General features: G+C 41.1%; 2 protein-coding genes across 2 annotated transcripts; both read right to left on the bottom strand.

The window, feature by feature from the left end:
* Positions 1 to 3924: 3924 nt before the first annotated feature.
* Positions 3925 to 7104, bottom strand: rnaseh2a (ribonuclease H2, subunit A). Its single transcript, XM_069666474.1, has 9 exons — positions 7037 to 7104; positions 6618 to 6753; positions 6428 to 6499; positions 6127 to 6253; positions 5949 to 6036; positions 5694 to 5831; positions 5105 to 5192; positions 4896 to 5019; positions 3925 to 4587 (listed from the first exon to the last, which is right to left on the bottom strand). Exons 2-9 carry the CDS (start codon positions 6742 to 6744, stop codon positions 4425 to 4427), a joined length of 927 nt encoding a protein of 308 aa, XP_069522575.1. The 5' UTR covers positions 6745 to 6753; positions 7037 to 7104; the 3' UTR covers positions 3925 to 4424.
* Positions 7105 to 8075: 971 nt separating this feature from the next.
* LOC138594292 (transcription factor Sox-10-like) lies at positions 8076 to 12222 on the bottom strand. Its single transcript, XM_069665354.1, has 4 exons — positions 12120 to 12222; positions 11090 to 11760; positions 10384 to 10658; positions 8076 to 10218 (listed from the first exon to the last, which is right to left on the bottom strand). The coding sequence occupies exons 2-4, from the start codon at positions 11530 to 11532 to the stop codon at positions 9428 to 9430; spliced, it is 1509 nt and encodes a 502-aa protein (XP_069521455.1). The 5' UTR covers positions 11533 to 11760; positions 12120 to 12222; the 3' UTR covers positions 8076 to 9427.
* Between the last annotated feature and the right edge of the window lie 9106 nt (positions 12223 to 21328).

The raw sequence follows: 21328 nt of genomic DNA, 5'->3' as shown, positions 1-21328 counted from the left end.
GCTGATACTGAGTCTCTATTTACCATAAAAATGCATGAAAAGAGGCAAATGAAAGAGCCAATTAAAAATCAAAGACAGCTTCTAAAAGATAAAATTAGGTAGCTCTGCTGCAACCTCAAGGCCTCCACTCATGTACTGAAATTATAGAGCAGTTTTCATTTTGAGGTAACAGGGACACCAAGTGGAAGGCAGCTGCTATTCCAATTAAAATAAGCCCACATATGGGCAGACGCCGGGGCAGCTGAGGGGCCTCGACAAAGATGATTTAATCTGAGCTTCAGGTACAACAGAGTCTGAGGAGACCAGTTACACCATTGATCCCCTGATAGGAAGCAGCTTAAAATCACAATGCTTCACTGGGGCCAGAAGCCGTGGGAATATAATGATGTGACGCATACTAAAGACTAAATGATGGCCACATGATCAGTGATCATTCATAAGTGATGCCTTAAGAGGAAATGAAAGATTTTGTAATCTGCACACAGAGGAATTTGACGTAAAAGAATGAGTGACAGAGCCAGCGTGAAATGCCAAGCAGAAATCTGTGCAGCTTAATGAAGGAGTCCTCAAAGGTCACATGCGCAGATGATGGCATTTACAAAAGACATTTGGCCAGCTGATATGATTAATAAGATGGTGCAGATCATCTTTGATTTTCTACTGAATGAAACATAATGAGGAACATTATCTTGACTACTTTACCTCATTTCTGTACAGTATGTTAGACAATCCACAGTTTAAATAACAAATAGCAGATGGAAAACTATGCAGTCCTGATATCTGATATAATACAGCTTGGACTGATAAATGGATGCATTATGCTTTGCTCAGTGTGTACATGTTGTAATTGTATTATGTAAGAACACATAATTCCACTCATAACTTTTCATTGAATTTCTTTCATCCCTAGTCTTGAGGTTGCTACACATTCATTCATGAAAGCTTTCTGTGTCAGTAGTGGAAAAGAATCGGTGCAATCCAATTAGCACCATTTAAGAGACGCCATGAAAGGAAACAGGGACTACGTGTCCCAACCTCAGGGATTAGAGACCTGCTGACCCGATGTGAGCTCGGTCACGGTGAGCTGTCCTTGGTGCTGAAAACAGTGTTAAAGTGCCAATTGAGATTCTTCTTTGCGGATAGGTGGAGATGCCATTTAGATAAGTAGTAAAAGCATTTTGAGTATGGAATGTTTAGAAGGAAACACAATGTTAAAAAATGAAAAAATGAATTGTAAAGTTGTAGAAATCAACAAAATATTTTTTTTATTTACTGCTTTAAAATATTTCTGCCTTTCAAAAAATCTGTCAGTTTTTTAAAACTAATTAAACTCTTAAAGAGTCAAATGTTCATAAATAATGAAAGTGGACATTTCAAAATTACCGAGGTCGTCATATCAAGATTAACAATACAAAAAAGCAAATTATATATAATAAGTAATATAAAACAGGAGCAAGGAGCAAATGATCTTTGAAAGGCTTCAGCCAGGAGATATTTTCCATTATTGTCTAATAAACAACTACAGTGATAAACCATTTGGGTTGTTTGTTTCATATTTACATCCTTCATACTTTGGTTCATATATTTCTACATCTTTCTCACCTCATCCAGAACATGCACTTATGTCTGTGGAATTACTTTTCATGTTCTGTTTTTATTCTGCAATATTTCACTTCACTTATATCCACGACCATATCAACAGGCTACACAACGTGTGTTTTTGACTGTGCACTTTTTCTGCGCAAAAACGTAACCATCTACGATAAGTGAAATGTGTACATAGTGTATATATTCATTATTTATGTCATAATTTTGTATTTTATTGTGGTCTTTTGGCTTGCATTTCTTTTCTATCACTTGTTTTATCCTTGTCCTTTACTTTGTCTAGGTCGATCTTATCTTATCGTAACCATGTTATCATTATTCTTATTGTTCGGCTCTAATCTTATTTAATATTAGGAATCAGAAACCTCTATAAATGCAGTAAATAGTTATTTCAGTATTTGCACTACACTTTGAAAGACATGCTCGGGGAATCTAAACTTTGGCTTTGAAGATATGAAGAAATGTCTGATGCTTTAGACTAAACATATGGAGATTCTTTTATTTAACTGAACAAAGTATTAACATCTACGTCAACGTAATGGTGCATTATGTAAACTTTTACTTTAAGATTAACTGGATTGACAAACTGAATCTGCGGTAATCAATAAAGCGATTAAGGATTATTACAGGACGTTAATTTGAACTTTCAGATGTTATTTTATTGTGTAACCGTCTCTGATTTCTTAATCAGATAAACTGTTCTTTCCCCCGATCAGTCTGGAACCGTGATTAATCTTTTCAGTGTCTTCACTCTTATATCATCCGAGGGGACCAGATAAATAGAGTCAACTTGGATTATAGTCTACGTTGTTATTCTGGCAGCTCTTCAGGTATCAATCACAGCCCTTAATCAATGGAAAACCTAACTAGCTGCCAAATATGAAGTTCTAATCTGCCTCACCTCCTGAGCCCTTTGGTCGTCATTGTCAACAAAGACTCATAAGGCCTATTTCTTTTGGAAAACACAACCAGTCATAAAATGTTGGCTTTCTTTGTGAGATAATTAATCTCTGTTTTATATTTCTGTTGTTATTCTGAGATGCTAAAATGTATAAAGAGCATACTGAAGGAGTAAAGGACTTGCTTCTCAGATGGATATGAAGAGAAACAAATGCAGCACTTGTTTAGGACATGAGGGTGTGTGAAAATATCCTTCATGACTGCCTCGCCTGTCAGTGTAATCATTGTTTATGCCTGTTTATAATTAGGTATTACACACCAGAGTTGTTGAAGGTGAGCAAGCTCCTGTCCCATAAACAAGTCCATTCATTCACGGTGAATTGGAGTTGTTCTAATAGAATTAAAGGAGACAGTCTTACATGAAATAGATCACAACCTTAGTCCTCTTAAAAACATGGGCTAACTATTTTTAATCCCATTGACGCAGTAGGAGACCAGGTTACTTAGAGGGATTAGATGGGAAGCCCTGGGAGGTTATAAATGGCCGTAAAGGAAGGGATCAGGTAAGGTTTCAGACAGACCATAACATACCAGCCCTGCGTCCTGTTGGTTCAGACAGAGAGATCTGGACACCTCCTGCCGTGGCTGCAGCAGACCCGAGGCAAACTCGACAAAGAGACCAGCTCGTGGACGTCAGGCTTCTGCAAGAAACATCTGTAACGATGGAACCTGTGGCCGAGGCAGTGACCGCCCCTGCAGCCTTCGACAGAGAAGCTTTCGCCAGAAGAGCCCTGAGAGCGGCCCCCAGAGGAGCGTCGTCTCATTTTGTGGGGAGCTCGATTGTGATCCTGTCCTCGTTTGCGGTCTCCACGTTGGCTATGAACTGTGGGAAGAGGATCCAAGAGTCTCGACACAAACCAAACATGAACTAAGGACGAGGACTGATGGATATTATTTAGGTAGTCTTTGTAAGCTAGGCAAGTCCATGAAGTATATTTTTATAATGAAATGTTGAACACCTCGCTTAGCAAGCTGCCTTTTGTGTTTGTGTAAATGTGATTTGTGTTTCATGTGTGTTTAAGTTTTAAAGTGGAGAGAAAACCTGGAGAGTCTCTGAGAAGATGAGCATTTGGAAACCATCTCAAGATGGTTCAATGCCACGCCAAACAATGCTCTGTTGGGTTAACACAGGCAACTCTGGTATTTAAAGAGGGAAACAATATGCAGTATTACCATCAAACCTTATTCCCTCACACCTGTGGATTCTATAGACGTGTTAGTTCAAAGTGTTATATGCTGGTCATTCAGTGACAGTGATTACAATGTGAGCTTTCTTGTTTGTTATACCACAACTTTTGAAAAGACAGAAGTTAATAGAAGCTCAAATTATATGAAATAAACCTTTATTTTAAAGAATACCAAGACTTTGCAGTTTCCTTACAATGGCTGTGTACTGGATTTTATTGTTGAGGTTTTCACTGAACGAAGAGTGGAGAAAACTGTCAAGTTCAAAAGCCGCTCACTGAGAATATTACTATTCTTAAATAACATGCTCATGTTGGGACCCATCACGGTTCATATCAAACACTGAGAATGCTTTTCGAGCCCTGGTGTATTTTGTTATTTGGCCACCAGAGGGCAGTATTGGCATTAAAGATTGGTACACTCCAACAACGCCTGTTTGCTTCTTCCGCATGTTTTTAACAAATGCTTGAAGGAAGCAAAACATGAGGTTTAAACGTTATTTTTATGTATAAAAATGATGAAAACGGGACATGTCGAGAAAAGTCCTCATATGTGATACAAACATCACAAATCTGTCCAAGTCCATCCACGTCTGTGCCGAAGACTCAGTTGTTTGAGCTGTGAATGAAAATCTTAGTTTCCTGTAAATGTGCTCGTCCTTTACTGTGTTGTCTTCAGAGAGTGTTGAGGCTCTTCAGCCTCCGCTCGGTGAAGAAGCGGTGTGTCTGGTGGGTCGGGTTTTGGACGTTACCTCCAGCTGATGCACTGAAGTAGGACAACATCGACTTGTTGTTCTGCCGCTGCGCTGCTTTCTCCCCGTCCTCCTCATCATCATCCCTGAGAGAAGATTTAATAGCACCAGGCTGATGTTATGCACTGTGGTTCGCACTGGTTTCTAAAAGTCAAATGATTTGCACAGATATTAAGCGTGAACTGTAAATCAGGGGGGTTGTGGTTTCAACACATGCAAAACTAAAAAGTGAGATGACGTACACAGACAAGCTGGGAAACAAGAAACAATACGATGCTTTACTGAAAATTGTTATCAGCCAAGTTCCTGTTATTCAATAGCAGAGAGTCGGATGGTGTTCTTTCAAAAATTCCCTTAAATAACTTTTTATATATAAAGTGTGATAGCACTTTACCAGTGGACGGTCACACCCTTGCTGTCCATCAGGGTTTGGGCAGTGCTCCAGCTAAATCTAACAAACTGAGGGTAACCGAACACCGGGTCCAGGTAATTCAGCAGCCAGGCTTTAGTCTTTGGGTCTAAAAAAGCAGTGGGGGAAAAATCTTAATATCAGTTTATCTGAATAAAAGAAAGTATTGTACAGCTTTTGACTGTTGTTATTACCGCTCGGATATCCTGAGCCGTAGTCAGTATCCATCTCTCCAAGGTCCTCTGTAAAGTTCCACCCCTTTACAACACGATCCCTGGCCACCTGAAAATCAGTGAACAGCATTAGAAAAGTATTTACTACTTCCTTACAAAAGAGCAAGGACAATATTAAACAATTACATGATCAAGACATATTTTTAACATTAAGAATGAACTTTGTTGAATTCAATGTCTAAATACTAAATTGCTTCTTAGAAACAGAGGTATGATTGACATATTCGAAGATTGAATAAAGCCAAGCGCATATTGTTCACACAATGTGGTCACTATGAAAAATGGGATTTGGATCCATACTGCTGTTACTTAATAAACAGGCTACACAATAAATTAGAAGATAGTTAAACTTGTCATTAAACTTTGCTATTTGCTTCCTTTAACTAAAGGTTAAGAAGAAAAACAAACGCTGGCTATACTATTCTGACCACAACAAACTTTCAATAATGACTCAAAGTAATGGCTCTCGCTCTTAATATGGGGTAAGAAACTGTAAGAATAAAAAAAAGAATGACATGAGACTGAAGTCCAGTTGGTTGTTTGCACTAACCTTGGCACAGATACTGGCTGCACTGACGATGGGGAAGAGTGAGTCAGCCTTTGGCCTCACAGTCACCTTGATACCTGGGAACAGTTTCGACAGTTTGTCCTCATACTTCTCTGCTGGGCCGACTGTGTCCACAAACACCTGCAGAAAACCAGAGGGTTCAAAAACTGATCCTGCACTGAGGCGACTACATTAGAGTATAATTTATGAATATCTACCCACACTATTATATTCGTCAAAAAGCACTTGTTTACTTACCTCTGTGAGTTGTACTCCATTGTCCAAAGCATACTGTACTAAACCAATTGCTGTATCATGTGAAAGGGCATTGAGGTTGTATTTTGTCCTTAAAAAGAAGACATTATTTGGGAGTTATTATAAAAAAAACAATAATGTGTGTGCATTTTACATACATGACACTGTATGTGGCGCATACCTCTGTAACATGCTGGTTGAGATGGTGTTTGGAGAGAGAATCTGCAGAGCCCAGCCAACATAACTTTTGGCTTCATCCAGTTTCTCAAAGAGATTTTCTCTTTCTGCCTCTGTTAGAGTCTTTGAATCTGATGAGGGAGTGACAAAATGCATGTGTTTATAAAGTTACAGATGGTATTATATCTATTTTAATAACTTTATCTAAGAGTCTTTAGGACGACAGCATTACACTGAGAGAGAGGGAGAGAGTCTGCAACATCGTTCTATCCGCCATCTTCAGAAATAATGACTAAAAGTATTACCTGCCACTTTCGAGTCCTTCAGCTCTCCCTTTTTGGAAACCGGACAGAAACATATCCCATACACCATGGGCCCTGAATCATAAAACATGAAGACTGTATGTAATCAACATATCACGCAAAGCAGTGAGTGCTAAACTGCTATATGGCAAGGTTAACCTATTCTTTATCTTTATTAAAATTAACAGCATACCTAGCACAGGCCCTCTGCCTGCCTCATCAATACCCAGACAGCAGTCCTCAGTCCGGCAAATGTCAGGGATCTGAGACGCCAGCCTGCAGCTGACCGAGTTGTTTGATTCAAAGGGGCTCAAGTCCATGACAGCAGGCTGAGAGGGAGAACCGACACAGATAAAATATGTATCCTATCTTTAGACCTGAAATAGGACGTTTGAATTGCTACTACATCTGTTAACCTGTTACGTTAGCTACTTGTACTGTATTAACTAAGAATTGAAACGTTAGCTGATAGCTACACGATAAAAACTACTCAAACTAACATGTTTTACAAGGATAAACAGATGTTTCCTGTTTACACGTTTAGTAATGGTTGTTGTGAGGAAATATAAAAGTATTTACACCAAGAGAAATCATGAAAAAGCGAATTCTTACCTCCTAATACAGTGAAAGAACTATCGTAACTCTGGTTTGTGTTTCTGTGCTGCAGATTTGGCGCCCCTGGAATGACGTCACGTACTTCTTCTTCGTTGGCTTTAAAATAATTAGTGCATTAGCGCCACCAGCTGGTCTGGAGTCTGTGCTGAGTATCTTTATGTTGATTCATTGCCCCATTCAGTGCATTATGTATGTCATGTAAATATCTTCTACATGACATACAGCTGGTATCTTTAAATCACTCATTTAACTTTTATTTACTTTTTGTGTTGTATTAAGTGTCTTTCCATTTCAAGAACCATTACCTCCTGATGATGATGATTCTCTCAATGTTTAATAATCCCTTAGATTTAAATGGTCCAGGTTATCATAAAAAAAAGTGTAATTAAAGGTGTGTCTTTGCCCCAGTCTGGACTTCTCTGTGCTCTGTTTCTCAAATATTTACTTCAGCTCTCACTCCTCATTTTATAAATGATCATCTTTTTTTTGCATCTCTGTCAATCAACTTGCCCGTAAATTGAACTTGACATTTTAATTTTGGATGCCATTTTATGGGTTTTACAGCAGCTGAATGCAAAAGTAGGGAGAGAGCCTCAGGTGGAGAAGAGAGAGAGCAGAGTGAAAGGAAAGCCATGTACAAAAGTCCAAGTGTACGCGGGTTACTGAGCTGAAATTGGCCTTGCCTCTGGCCCTTTACACCCACCCCTTCTCTGGCTTTCTGTCCCCCTGCCTCGCTGAATGGCTCTCTTTGTCTTACATAGTAACACGCAGTCCCCAGCCGATTAAATGTGGGGAATTAGTAGTCAATTTTAGCCTACCACACACACAAACACACAAAACAGCTTAGGCTGGTGGGGCGCTGACTGTGTTGTTATTACAGTTCACACGTCAGCAGCGTGTTTATGATTTATTTTTTACACCCCTCACTTGCTAATTACTTCCCGTGTTATCTCTGAACCATCACTGCTGCATAAAATAACTTTCTTACACTTTTTTTTTTTTATAAATAAATTGATTTAATAGATGACAACAATAATATTTCAACATTGCTTTTCTTGTATGGAAGCAAAATACTCAAGTGAATGTATAGCAAACACTTTACAAAACTATCCAGAATTATACAAAATGGAGGAAGCAAAGGTGTGACACACGATGCATTATTACTTACATACAAATAATATAGAAAGAGGGTCAGTATAAAATGATAAAGAATGCATCACTTCATAAAGGTGAAGCCTGTGGTAATGACCATTATTCACATTGCGGAGGAGGAAGAGGGCTGTTTGGGCACATTATAGGAATAAACTGTAACATGCTTTTGGCCTACATGCAGTGCAGAACGGTCGTACATGTGATTCTAATCCTTAAGCAGGACCCAAAGCTGGCCAATTATCTGGAGAGATTTGGTTGAGACTTTGTACTTATAGATTTTAACTCAGTTATGGATAAATCAGACGTGAATCAGCGAAATGTTAGGCACTTAAAACACAAAAAGTGGAGTTTCACTTCTCTAATGTTTGGAGTAACGTCAGCATTATTTAATCAGGCATCCAAACTCGTATCTCTGCTTTGCTATTGGCACAAAATGAATAGAATTGAGGTAAGTGTCCAAGACTCTGAATAAGATGCATTTTTAAGAGCTCTCTTTCCCTCTCGTTTTCCTATTTTTCCCCTTAAATGCTTATTTCTTCAGTTCAGTAAAGTCAATGTAATGAAAGATCAGAAGTACAGAGTGTGCTATCTACAAAAAAAAAAAAAGGTTGCAATTATCCTTTTCTGGCCACCAAAAAACACCCAGGGATCATTGAAACAAAACATGCTTTTCCCAAAGCAGTGGTGCAGATGTATTAGTGTAATATCAATCAATAAAGTTACACCCTAGGATATCAACAACGACAATAAACTTACTACTCATATAAAATAACACAAGAACATCAAAACATCAGCTTTAGTTTGGTTAATAAAATCTGATTATGTCAGTCGAAGCCCATCGTGTCTGGGTCAAATCAGAGTCACTCATCAATGCGACGTTTGTTCACTCCTGCTCGTCTACAATCATGTATACACAACCAGACTTAGAAACTGATGATGGCACACGTTGGTTAAGGTTGGTTTAATTTCTGATTGGCTGTTTCACACTTTACATTGTGTGAGTTTGTGGCTGTGTTTTTTGTAAGGCCCCGTGGATGCGTCTTGCATTATATTGGCTAAAAAAGTAAAAACTTCTAATATAACATCAATATGGCACGGCACACACACACACACACACACACACACACACACACATTCAGATGGACACACAGGTACACTCTTGCATACTTGCACACCCGCAGACACACAGATCCACTCACACACTTCCCATATTTCCCTCTCCTCGGCCGCTCTCCCTCAGGGTCTTGTGAGTGTGGTGTAAACAGGCTGCTCCCAGTGTGTGGGGCTGTGGGAGGGGGCCACGCTGGAGGGGTCTCCTATGGTGGTGTACAGAGGCCTCTGTGTAGGCCCCATGTAGGAGAAGGCTGAGTACAGCCCCGGGGCCTGGCTAGAGTGGGCATAGTACGCCCCGGGGGCCTGATGCTCTCCGTACTCGAACTGAGCCCTGGAGGCCAGCGAGGGGAAAGCGGAGCCGTAATGAGGGAGGCTGAGCGGGGTGTAGGTGACGTGGGTGCCCGAGGAAGGGGAGGACGACGCCTCGGCGTAGTGGCTCCCGGACGCGGACTCGCTCTTGATCTGGGCCTTGGAGGGGTCGGAGGAAGATGGGGAGGCCTGAGGCTGCTGCTGCTGCTGTTTGGAGAGCCAGGCGGTGTGGCCGCTTGCAGCAGCCAGGGCGTATGCGTAAGATGAGGCCGAGGAGCCAGCTGTGGCGGCCCCAGTGGCACTCTGAGGGTGGCCGTTTGGAGGAAGGTACTGATCGAACTCGTTCACGTCAAACGGCTCAATGTTGGACATCACCTCATGGCTGATCTCACCGATGTCCATGGTGCCAAAGTCGATGTGGGGTTTAGCGCTCGATGAAGACGGGCCACCAGAGGCCCCTTCGGCACCTACCCCGAGGGCTCCCCGGGAGCCCCCTGATCCTCCGGCCGCCCCTGCTGCCCCCTCCCTCTTGGCATCGGACAGTTTCCCAGACTGGAGCTCTGTCTTTGGGGTGGTGGGGGGTGTGGGCGGGCTGTGACCCTGACCTAGAGGAAAGAGGAGAAGGGACAACATGGTCAGGTGATCTTTGACATCAGGTACAACAAAGAGTTTTTGTCTCCTTTAAGTTCTACTTTAAATTTTGTTCTGTTTAAATGTGAAAATTAAAAAAACACAAGCATCATGCCCCTCAGAACCTGTGAGCCACCTACCAGCAGGATGATGGTGGTGATGGTGGTGGTGGTGGTGCAGGTCACCCAGGGGAGACCCAGCCCCGCCGTTGTGCTCCAGGTGCAGGGTCTTGTAGTGGGACTGGGAGTGGCTGGCCTCCCCTTCCCCCTGACTATCGGACTCACTAGCAGGCGCTAGTTTGCCGTTCTTGCGTCTCCGGGGCTGGTACTTGTACTCCGGGTAGTCCTTCTTGTGCTGCTTCCTCAGCCTCTCCGCCTCCTCGATGAATGGCCTCTTGTCGTTCTCGTTGAGCAGCCTGGGGGGAGAAAAACAAGGAGCGATTTTAAGTCCTACACGCCTTCTGAGTTAATGTGAAAGTGTTTTCTTAGCAAATGATAGCAAATGTTAGCAAATTATAATTATTGTCGCATTCAACCTCGTGCGTAATGGATAAATAGAGGAAAAGAGGAGGGTAAACTCTCCATTTAAGCTGGTTTATATCTCGGTTGAGTCGCACTTTAAAGGGAGCTACACCACATTACAGGAACACAACAAATTAACAAAAAGGGTTTTTATGTTTCCTGGTGTTTTCCTTGTTAGCAACAACCAACTTGAGCTAATAATTTGCCCACCGTTACACTTCAGTTCAGCATCTACACCCACTTATCCTTTACGCACAGACTAGCCTACACAGGAAATGTGCCACTGTATGGCCACACTGTTCTTTGTGACAGCCCTCATACAGACCTCCACAGTTTGCCGAGGGTCTTGCTGAGCTCCGCGTTGTGCAGGTGGGGGTACTGGTCGGCCAGCTTTCTCCTCGCAGCTTGCGCCCAAACCATGAAGGCGTTCATCGGCCTCTTTACATGGGGCTTAGCCTTGTTTCCGTTGTTTACGCGCACCGGCATCGGCACAAGTGTCCAGTCATATCCGTCCAGCACCTGACTGACCGCCTCTCTTATGCCGATCGGAAAGCGATCTTCCTCCTCCTCTGATTTGGCACCGGATCTGCCTCCGTCTTCCCCGCCGACATCCCCGACGCAGAGCGCGCTGAGCTGCGGCGGAGGCCCGGTCAGAGGTGAGCCCTGGCCGGGTGGCGCTCCGGGTTGAATCGGTGACAGTGAGTGACCATCGTCTGACCCTCCGGGACTCAGCTCCGCCTCGGACAGGCTGTGCTCCTCGCCGGACATTTTTTCTTTTTAATTTCAGCTAATGACAAGAGGACTCTCGAATTCAAATTATGTTTCAGAGAGAACTCTTCAGTGTAATTAAATCGATTTGATTGAATAAGATCTCTGGAGTCAACGATGATCCCACTTATTGCTGACTCTTCTCAGGCAAAGCCATACTGCTGCGTAAAAGCGTCCAAATACGGTCCACCGCTGTCTGGAAATCCGTTTCAGCAAAAGCAGTTACACCTAAAAACCATAAAAAGTTTTATAGAAACATTCAGTAGAAATAAAGCCCACAAACCCACCCGGTTTACTTCAAGCTAAACAGGTTAAGAGATTTAGCGGATTAAATGTGGCCATATAGGCCCAACGACCAATATTAGATTCCTCGACCAATAATATTACTAAAGTAAATAGCTGATGCTATTTGGACGAAAGAATTAAGAAAATAATAATCCGCCGATAGAATATTTTAATTTAAGCAAAATTAACGCAAAACTTCTTTCCACACCGAAAACGAAAATTCACTTGGCGCATGCACTCTAATAAGAAATATTCCCTTTTATCTTATGAATTTAGTTTTATAAAAAAATTACATAACTCACCAGTTTAGCTGTCCAGTGGTTCGACATGGGAGTGTGTGTGGCTGACTGTAGAGCCGATGAATGGCTGCTCTGTGTGGCAACAGCGGAGCTTAAAGAGCGCCTTGTGAGAAGGACTGGGAGAAAAAAAAAGTGATTGAAAGTGGAAAACATTCCCAAGGAGGCAGCATTCCAGCACACACTCAGCCCCGCCCACTCGGCACCACGCCGCGCTCTGATTGGCCCGCTAATTATCCCGCTGCTCCCTGATTGGACGGGAGCAATACAGCGTTAATGCCCGGCCGTCCGTCGCTGCAACATTTCCAACAGAGAAGAGGTGAGATTTTACATCGGAGTGGCTTAAATGACTCTACAGTGCGCCCATTTATAGGCAGGAGAAGGCCAGCTTTGTGTGACGTGTTGACATGTTATATCAAACAAATAAACAATCATGAGGAGAGTTATTGCCCAGTGTGGTCACGTTCCCCTTTAAAAAAAAAATCACCTTTGAATTGTGAAGTTCAGCTCTGATTCAGCCAGAATTAGTTTGATTCAGTAAACAAAGCTACACCTGTAATTAGACTTTAAAATAGTCATTAAGAATAAATAAACCGTCCAAAATGTTTGCGAGCGACGAAATGAAGACAAGATCTAACTTTTAAAGGAAAAGAAAATAAATTAAAAATTGGGTAAGCCATCTCAATGATGTCATAAAATCAAGTTGAAATCTTGTTCTCTCTTAAGAGAAAATCATCTTTGAAATACATATAAACTCTTTAAAATGTGACAAAATGGCATATTTTTACTATAAATTATCTCTGGACAGCATGGGGATTAAAATCACTCTGTCAATTAAAGATATCTTGAAAGGGAATTGGAAACGATTCAGCAAAAGTGACCAACTATTTGCCAACTGTTTCACAAAGATGAACAAATATTCACACACAACTAGCCGATTATTTTTGTTTCGAAACCAACAAGATCCCGTTTTAAACTCAATCAGTGTCCGTGTTTAGTGGGTCAGCTGGTTGTTCGACGTAAAGCAGAGACAACATGTCTCTTTCAGATAATTCAATCTCTTCTTTAACCTCTATTAATGTTTTAAAAGGAGGCTGCAATTAAGTTTCTCAACTGGACATTCTAATCAATTAGCTTCAAATGAACGGGTTATCACTACTGAGGGCCTCCTGCAATACACACACACACACACACACACACACACACTCTACACCCACTTCATCAGTCAGTGACAATATTGAAAGTATTAAGCATAGGAGAGCTGCGGCATTAAACATGTTTTCGTGCCACACTTGTTACGACTTTAGCCAGTGTCCAAAATACGACTCCAAACTCGACATCATTGGTTTTTATTTTGAAGGGATTACAGACACATTCTTTAAAAATATAATATTATACATATAAAAAAAAATTCACTCGATAATGTTGTTTTTTTTCACCTGTACCTGAACACTTACTACGCAGTCTCGCTTCGATTCCAGCCACGCCCATAGTGATGATGTCACAGATTAAAATGACCGTTGAGTGACAGGTAGAGTTGTGGCATGATTTTTTTAAGCTAGGCTAAAAATCCACAGGTTCCTTTATCTTTAGTTGTAAAACAACGCGATGCTCAACAGAGTCATTGAACGCAGCACAGTTATTAGAGAGGTTAAAACCACAAGTTCGACTTTAAAGAAATTCTCAACGAAAACTTTAAGATTTATTTTTATCTCAGACGTTTCACTCAACTTGTACCAGGAAACACGGAGACAAGATTTCAAAAAGATAAACAACAAGTAACGTGGCTCATTCAGCCTTCTTAAAAAATACTGCTCATAACAAACACAAGCAATCTTTTATAAAATAAATTACATAATGAATTAAAATAAACGACCTCTAGATTGTCCTATACGCTTATTTTGTGAGTAAAATAAGATTTTAGCCGTTTAGCTTGTAGCCGTTAGAGCATGGCATGATGGGAAAAAGAGGATCGTCTTTAACTGCATCTGATGCACCCGGACACACACACACACACACACACACAAAATGAATGCAACAATAACCCCTGTGTGTCCGTTGCCTCTCATGTTGAGCTCTCTCCCTCTCTCTCTCTCTCCTCTCTCTTTGCTCTCTTTGTCTCGCGCTCAGGTGAATTGTAGCCATGTGATCAAACGCCCAAGCCTCTATCCATTAACCCTCGTAAATGAAAAAAATGGGGAACAAAAAGCAGTTTTGTTGCTGCAAACATGGAAAAAATTGATAACAGAGAGCGATGTGTGCGTCTTTCTCCCCTTATGTCCGAGCATAGACACCAGTGGCGCACACATAGAAAACACTCTGCAACAGACGGGACACACGGATATCTCTCTGTTTATTACGACACTTTTCTATCTCTGTATACTCTCAGCAGCACCTGGATCTGGGCTCATGGTAGGGGGGCTGTGTTTGGGAACGAGGGGGTGATGGGGTGGTAGAAAGGGTGGGAAGGTGGGGGGGTGACACCTTCATGCTGCACCCCACCGACCAACCTCATCTTGCATGAGGCCTCCGAGGCTTAAAGTGAGTGTTTATGTATGTATTGGCTGATATGAGAGGATTAGTGTTGTTATTTTTCTGCGGACAAGTGTTAAGAATGTGTGTGCAGTGTCCTCCAGAGCAGAGGGCTGCTGGAAGGAAGCTGCGGTTTTACGCACAGTGTTTGGTTAGTGTAGCTGGGGGTGCATGGCCCCCCGGGGACTACGCGCTATAGGCCTGTCAGACAGGGGAAGCTGGCTTTCGTGTAACCAGAGTGTTGTAAATAATATTAAAAAACGATCCATCGCAAATGTAATCGTCAATGTTGTTTTTAAGCGACAGTGAGTTAAAATAAGGCGACTAAATATTTAATAGCCGAAAGCTTTTATTGCTCTAATTATTAATAACTTCAGGCGTTTGGGATCTTTATATTGCTCTGAATTAATCAGTAATAATGCCGAGTATAGAAATGCACAATTCTGTTACTTTTTATTTCCTGTTGCCGTGTTGAGTTCATAATGCCGGGGGGCTATTTTCTTTCTATTTCGCGTGTTTGTGCTGAAGCTGTAAATAATGTACTGCTTTCTAAGTTGTATTTCAACATAAGGCTTGTATTTGTTTTGTGTTTAATTGGTTTGCTCTAATGTTTTTCTACAGAAAAGATTAAACAATTATGCCGCGTCAGTTTGTAGAACAGAACAATTTGTAAAGAGGGAAAATTATTATTCTTTCTTTTCTTTTTCATGTGTTAAAATTTGTTATTATGTGTTAAAATTTGTTATTATGTGTTAAAAGTTTGGAAGTAAGAAAACAGTCTTAGAAACGTTTTAAAAAAACTCCTCAAAAACGAATGAAATCCTTTGATAAAATCTTAGCTGTGACAATTTTTATTTAGGCTAAACGTATATCTATATATTGTTCATGTATTGAGATGTAGCTTATAATAATGAAAGCTGTAATTATCGAACAAACACAAAGGGCCTCAAAGATAATATTCTAAACGAGATATTCGATGTTAAAAAGTGTCCTTTATCTTATTTTGAAAATCCGGAGTTATTTCACAAATTAAAATCTTTCTATTTTAACGAATGAAATATAAAGACAGAGGACTTTTCGATTTTCCAAATAACTGTTAATTATAGTTCATTTATTAGTTTCATTTATTAGTATAGCTAAACCCTTTTAAAGCTTGACTCATCAAGAAGTTTATTTCAATCAGTGTGGTTCCTCGATCACATTTTCACGTCATCATTGTTTGCCTGCAGGTCATTTTATTTATTACGTACTTTATATTTTCGTTTTTTAAAGTTATAATTAAATATTCCGCCATTTTTTTATTGTAAATGTTTATGGAAAACTACGTGACGTTTGCAGAAGAAGGCTAGTTTAATATTAAAACTTGAAGTGAATTATTGTAAGGGGACAATCAGCTCATTTATCTATCATATACATGTCAGTGATAATCTTTACATGTCTTGCTCTGGCACTTTAAGAGTTAAAAATAGTGTTTTTCAAAGTGAGATTTTGTCAGTCAAACAGGTGTTTTGCAGGAACTTTTAATTGTGCTCATTATCACTGGAGACTTTTTAAAACCGCAACAACTCGAGATTTCATATCTTTAATATCATTAATATCAGGAAACTGATCTCTCCTTTTATAACCTGTTTTATAAGAGATGAGACAACCTGTGGATGATCCACCTGTCACCAAAACCTAAACCAACTCAAACCACCTGTAAATGTCTTCATGCTGTTTTTGTTTATGCATGTGTGCATGCTGAGGAATCTAAAGCAGCCGTGCACAGACATTTTCTGTTTCCTGTGTGAGACATTCAGGGGCCTCGGGGGAAGCTGTAACTTGTTAGAAAATAGAGCTCACATGGTCGCATCCGTCCCTGTGCTAACCTGCCATGTGACTGCGGTAATGGGCCTCTCCATGACTGCACAGACCGCTCGGTCACAAGAGCCGGTTTCCTGCGGCTCCTGCGGGAGAAAACAGGGAGAGGATGGGAGGAAGAGGTCTCATGATCGGCAGGGAGGTCAAAGGTCATGATCAGAAGGAGGGGGTCAAAGAGTCAGGCCTTCAGGTGCACACTTTAGTCCCGGGCGTCCGTTTCATCACGTGGGATCAGGATGAAATTGAGTTTAGGGGTGAGTTTGAGGTAGCTGCAGTTATGTCGGATTTTGTTAGAGATGTTTTTATGATGGAAAACTACGTGATCACAAAGAGTGAAAGAAGCTGAGACAAATTCCCTCGCTTTGGCCTTTGTACTTGAATAACTCCCTGGGGAAATTCCTGAAATCTGAAGATGGATGGAGAGAAACAGGCAGGAGTGAGAGAAAAACAGAGAGAGATGCAGATAGTGTGAGAGGGGTGCAGATAAGAGAAGCATGCACAGCGGTCAAATATTCACATGCTGGGTCACATTCTGCATTAAACTGATGTATAATTGGTGGAAAGTATTCATTCCCATGTCAATGGGCACATTGGGCCTGAAATGAATGGCGTCATTTGTTCGGAAAGATGACGAACTCGACAAAAGGATCTGAAATTATATGTCAGGAAAGGCGAGGGTTGGCGTATGAGGCATGTTTTCTTCCTTTTCAGCCAGATTTCGTTCCAGAACACCCTTTCAGATTAAAAGCTGCTGCTTAAGAAGAGTCGACCCGCAGGAGTTCTTTTCTCAAGGCTGTCTTGGCTTATGAAAAACACCATACTTAATTAATGAATGCCATTTCCTCTCAGGGTTTGTGTGAAATACACCTGAGGTCAATGCTTTCGCTAGGGGAATTCCAGCTCTGACGCTGGACTATCAATGAAACTGATCCTCATGTGACTCTAATATTTTAATAAGCCTAAGGGAAAGAGGACATTTTTGAAATCCAACAAGGAACATTTAATAGCTTTATTTATCAGTAAAGATGATCTAATTACAAATGGCCAAATTATGAGTTTCATGGTCTCCACTTTCCAAGTTTCCATATCAGATCTTTTGCGTCTGTGGAGGAGAAATTTGATTGATAGGAGAGGGCAAAAAACACAAAACTAAAAGAGACATGGGACATGAAGCAGAAGTATAGAGTAGCATAAACTGGAAATACTCGAGTAATTTAAATGTTTTTACCACCTGATGCCTCATTGTGAGTCTAATATATGTTTTATATAAGTGGATTCAAAAGAAGCACCTCTAACTGGTCATTAAATACGTTTGTTGACCTGCCGTTTACAGGAAGTGGCTCTAATTTGTACTTTTATTTTGAAATTATGCTGGGAACATAGTGCTGAATTATTCACACCCATGGCTGCAGGTGTTTTCTGTGTTCATCCCTGCATTTATCCATCACGCAGACTCTGTCAGTGTTGATGATGCAGTGACACGCCATGCATGAGGATGAATAAAAAATGATTCTGCTATCTGACCTCTGCCACTCCCTCTTTCTCCCATTTTCACCCAGTAAATTAGTGCAGCTGCACCACCCTTAAATGGTCCCCGTCTTTTTTCTCGGGGAGTGTATGTAAGCGACCATGAATCCTCTCTTTGTGCTCCGGCTGCACAGTCCCCCCCCCCCTCTATAGTTTCTTGCCTTCTCCGTCTCTTTTATTTGGGAGAGAGGGGGCTTCGGCTGCGATGGCGGCAGCACTGGTGAGGTGGTGGCAGTGGTAGCGATGGTGGTGGCGGCAGCAGGGAGAGGAGGAGGAGGAGGAGAGGGGGAAGGGGTGGAGGGCAACTTGTTGGACCACATTCCTGTGCAGCTGTGGAGGCTAGTGCAGGGTGGAGGGGGGTGAGGGGGTGGAGGGCAGAGCAGGATCATCATTGCATTGCAGGGGCATCATGAATGGCCTATTGTTGGGAGGTTTGCTGTGTCCGCATCTCTCTCTCTCTTCAGCCCAGACGGAGGAGAAGAAGACGCGCAGATACAGGCAGACATTTAAAAAAGGACATGTAGTTCTGATGAAGGAGAGAGATGAGCATCACATGCAGGAAACACAAAGTGTGCGAGGAAAGCCTGAGAAAAAAATAACAGGCCTCATGTTTTGTGACTCAGATGCAGGAGGATGTGGAGACTCAGAGTGTGATGGTGATGAAGATGGGGATGATGGTGACGTGCACAATGGTGGCATTCACAAAGTGACTCTCTGACGGTTTTGCCCCTCAGTCATACATGCCAGAACGCTGTTTAGTCATGCATATATGTCAGCAGTTAGATTCTCCTCTGCTGCGGAGCAAGGATAAAATCAGAAGTTCTAAATATTTCCTCTATTCATCGAAAGAGTCTACAGATATTGTTTTTCTGTCAGATTCAATTTACAAATGTGACACTTATACTTGCTGAACAATGTAGATATCAAATTTGCTGTTACATAACTGCTCTGAGTTGTTAGTACTTCTTAAGTTGTGTCTCAATGTGATTCTTTATTTAAAAACATTCAAATAAACATGAGGAAAGTAAAAGAAGGAGTGTCTTGGGATTCAGCCCTGAGGAACTCCAAGGTCTTCAGTCAGCAGCCAATTGAGTAATTAAGAACAAGTGTGTAGTTCTGCATACGAGAAGCTGTGTTCAAAGACAGTTAATTGAACCAGGGCTGCAACTAGTCATAATTTTCATCGTCAATTCTTTTGCTGATCAATTGTTTGTTTTCTAGCCTATGGAATTTTAATAAAAGAGAAAAATGCCCAAAAAACTCCAAATGTCATATTTAGAAAGATATTTAGTTTACAACGCTGTCTGAAACTGGACAATGTTTGGACATCGTTTCAGCATTTTATTTTGAAATATGACTGAAATAATCAATGAATGATCAAATGTGTTGTCTAACTGATGAATGGAATAACATGACTGAGGAGCTGAAATCATTTAACGACCCACTCACGTGTTGTTCTGCTCCTCACTGAGAAGTTTTTCATACACAACATCACCAGTACAGTCAGTGCTGAATCTTTTTCATATCTTTTAAAGACTTTTATTTTTTAGGTTCAGGTTCAATTTAGTCCTTCTTTTGTTATGTCACCTTATTTCATCCATGTTTTCTTCCTCCTGCAGATCACGTTGTGTGACATGGAAACAACTGTTGTGATACTGCTGTGTCATTATAAGTGTCTGACCACAAATAAAGTGTGATTCTAGAAAGAAAACAAAGACATCTGTGTCCTGATTTTGAAAACAACACTTAGGTTTTACAAGTGATGATAACCGATACAAGTTTTTCTGAGAGCGAAAAAAAGGAATAGAGAGAAAGTAGTGCAGGCGTTGCAATCATGAGTTCTCCTCCGAACATTTAATTAGTCTGTGTGAACGAAAGAGAAAGAGGGAGAGAGCCCGGGGCTGCAGAGGAAAAGACGTCTGCATGAAAGAGTCTGTTGTAGTCAGAGCAGAGAGAGATAAAAGGCAACAGGACAAGTGATGGATGGGATGAGATGATATTCATGACGTTTCTCGTGTCCTTTCTTTGATTTGACTTTTATTTTTGAAGATCTCAGCAAACAGGAGAAAGCTACATTTTCCGTTGTGTGACCGCAGCAAATGAACAAACGTCACACAGCTTGTAAAGGGCTGATTCACAGTGAAGTCACCTGCACACGCATACCTATATAAATACAGGCAAGCTGCAGGACGGTCGGACAGAGGGGAGCACAGACAGGTGCTCGGGCTCACATACGCTCAGAGCAGACAGACAGCATTGTGAGCAGATAGACAGATGGACAAGTTGAGGGCATTAATAATCAGAATCTAACTCTGCATAATGCATTCGACTTGGTGGGCTGCTCATGTAGGTCACATAAAAACACATGTAGAGATCTGAACTCAAACTATGCGTCCTGAATTTGTTGTAGGTTCATAAAATTGTTCTGTAGATCTGCATTTCCTATAGAGGATAACCTGGTCGAGTCTGTTGAAATTATAAAACACACGTTGCTGTAATTCAGGAACATGCAACGGTCAGAACAACCCTGGAGCGATGAAGGTCTCACACAAGGATTTCAACACTGCATGGGGGCCTGCTGCATTATGAAGCTTTGGTAATAAAGTTTTATTCCAATATAGTGTGATGAATTGTAAGGACTTCTTTATTGTTGTCCTTTAAACCTTAATTTAGTGCCATAGGTAGCATTCAATTAGCCTAGCTTAGCATGAAGTCTGGAGGCAGGGGGAAACAGCTGTCCTCGTTCCATCCAAAAGAGAACAACATGCACCCAAAAGAACTTCTAAGTCTTTATGATTAACATGTTGTGACTTGTTTGTCTAATTTGTACCAAAAAAGTGTAAAAATGTCAAATTGTGGTTTAAGGGGTAGTTAGGGAGTGCTTTAAGGCCTTAATCATGTCTTTTATGCTTTGTAGTTTATACTCCACACACTACACAGCTGTTTCCTTTACACACTTGGTAATGCAGCCTTGACACATCAAAATATGTGTCAATGATCGTTAAGTGTTTAACGAGTATTTTTGGGACATTCTGCTCTTTATTTGATAGCATACAATTTGATAAACGACAGGAAATGAGGGGAACAGAGGAGCGCTGACATGCAACAGAGATCAAAGACTCAACATGCACTGACCAGCATTGCATTATTAAGAGTTTAGCTATTGAAACATATCTGAATGATTTTGCTGAAGGCGGCCTGCAACAGAAGTGCAGAATAGACAAAAATAAATAAGGTCAGACAGACCGAAGAAGCAGACAGACAGAAGCATCCAGAAGATGTTTGCCCTGTGGTGC

The sequence above is a fragment of the Semicossyphus pulcher genome, unplaced genomic scaffold, assembly GCF_022749685.1.
Source record: "Semicossyphus pulcher isolate SPU_LCO1_2020_fin unplaced genomic scaffold, fSemPul1.0.p SCAF_17, whole genome shotgun sequence".
NCBI lineage: Eukaryota > Metazoa > Chordata > Actinopteri > Labriformes > Labridae > Semicossyphus > Semicossyphus pulcher.
This window is presented reverse-complemented; position numbering and strand designations above follow the sequence as displayed.

What these genes read in the sequence shown, in the direction of transcription:
- rnaseh2a (XM_069666474.1), bottom strand. Translation starts at nt 6,744, where the DNA reads ATGGACTTGAGCCCCTTTGAATCAAACAACTCGGTCAGCTGCAGGCTG. An exon ending in GAAGGACTCGAAAGTGGCAG is followed by an intron (nt 6,254 to 6,427) that starts GTAATACTTTTA and finishes CTCCCTCATCAG; the next exon opens with ATTCAAAGACTCTAACAGAG. An exon ending in ATGGAGTACAACTCACAGAG is followed by an intron (nt 5,832 to 5,948) that starts GTAAGTAAACAA and finishes GGTTTTCTGCAG; the next exon opens with GTGTTTGTGGACACAGTCGG.
- LOC138594292 (XM_069665354.1), bottom strand. Translation starts at nt 11,532, where the DNA reads ATGTCCGGCGAGGAGCACAGCCTGTCCGAGGCGGAGCTGAGTCCCGGA. An exon ending in ACCCTCGGCAAACTGTGGAG is followed by an intron (nt 10,659 to 11,089) that starts GTCTGTATGAGG and finishes TTCTCCCCCCAG; the next exon opens with GCTGCTCAACGAGAACGACA. An exon ending in TCACCACCATCATCCTGCTG is followed by an intron (nt 10,219 to 10,383) that starts GTAGGTGGCTCA and finishes TCTTTCCTCTAG; the next exon opens with GTCAGGGTCACAGCCCGCCC.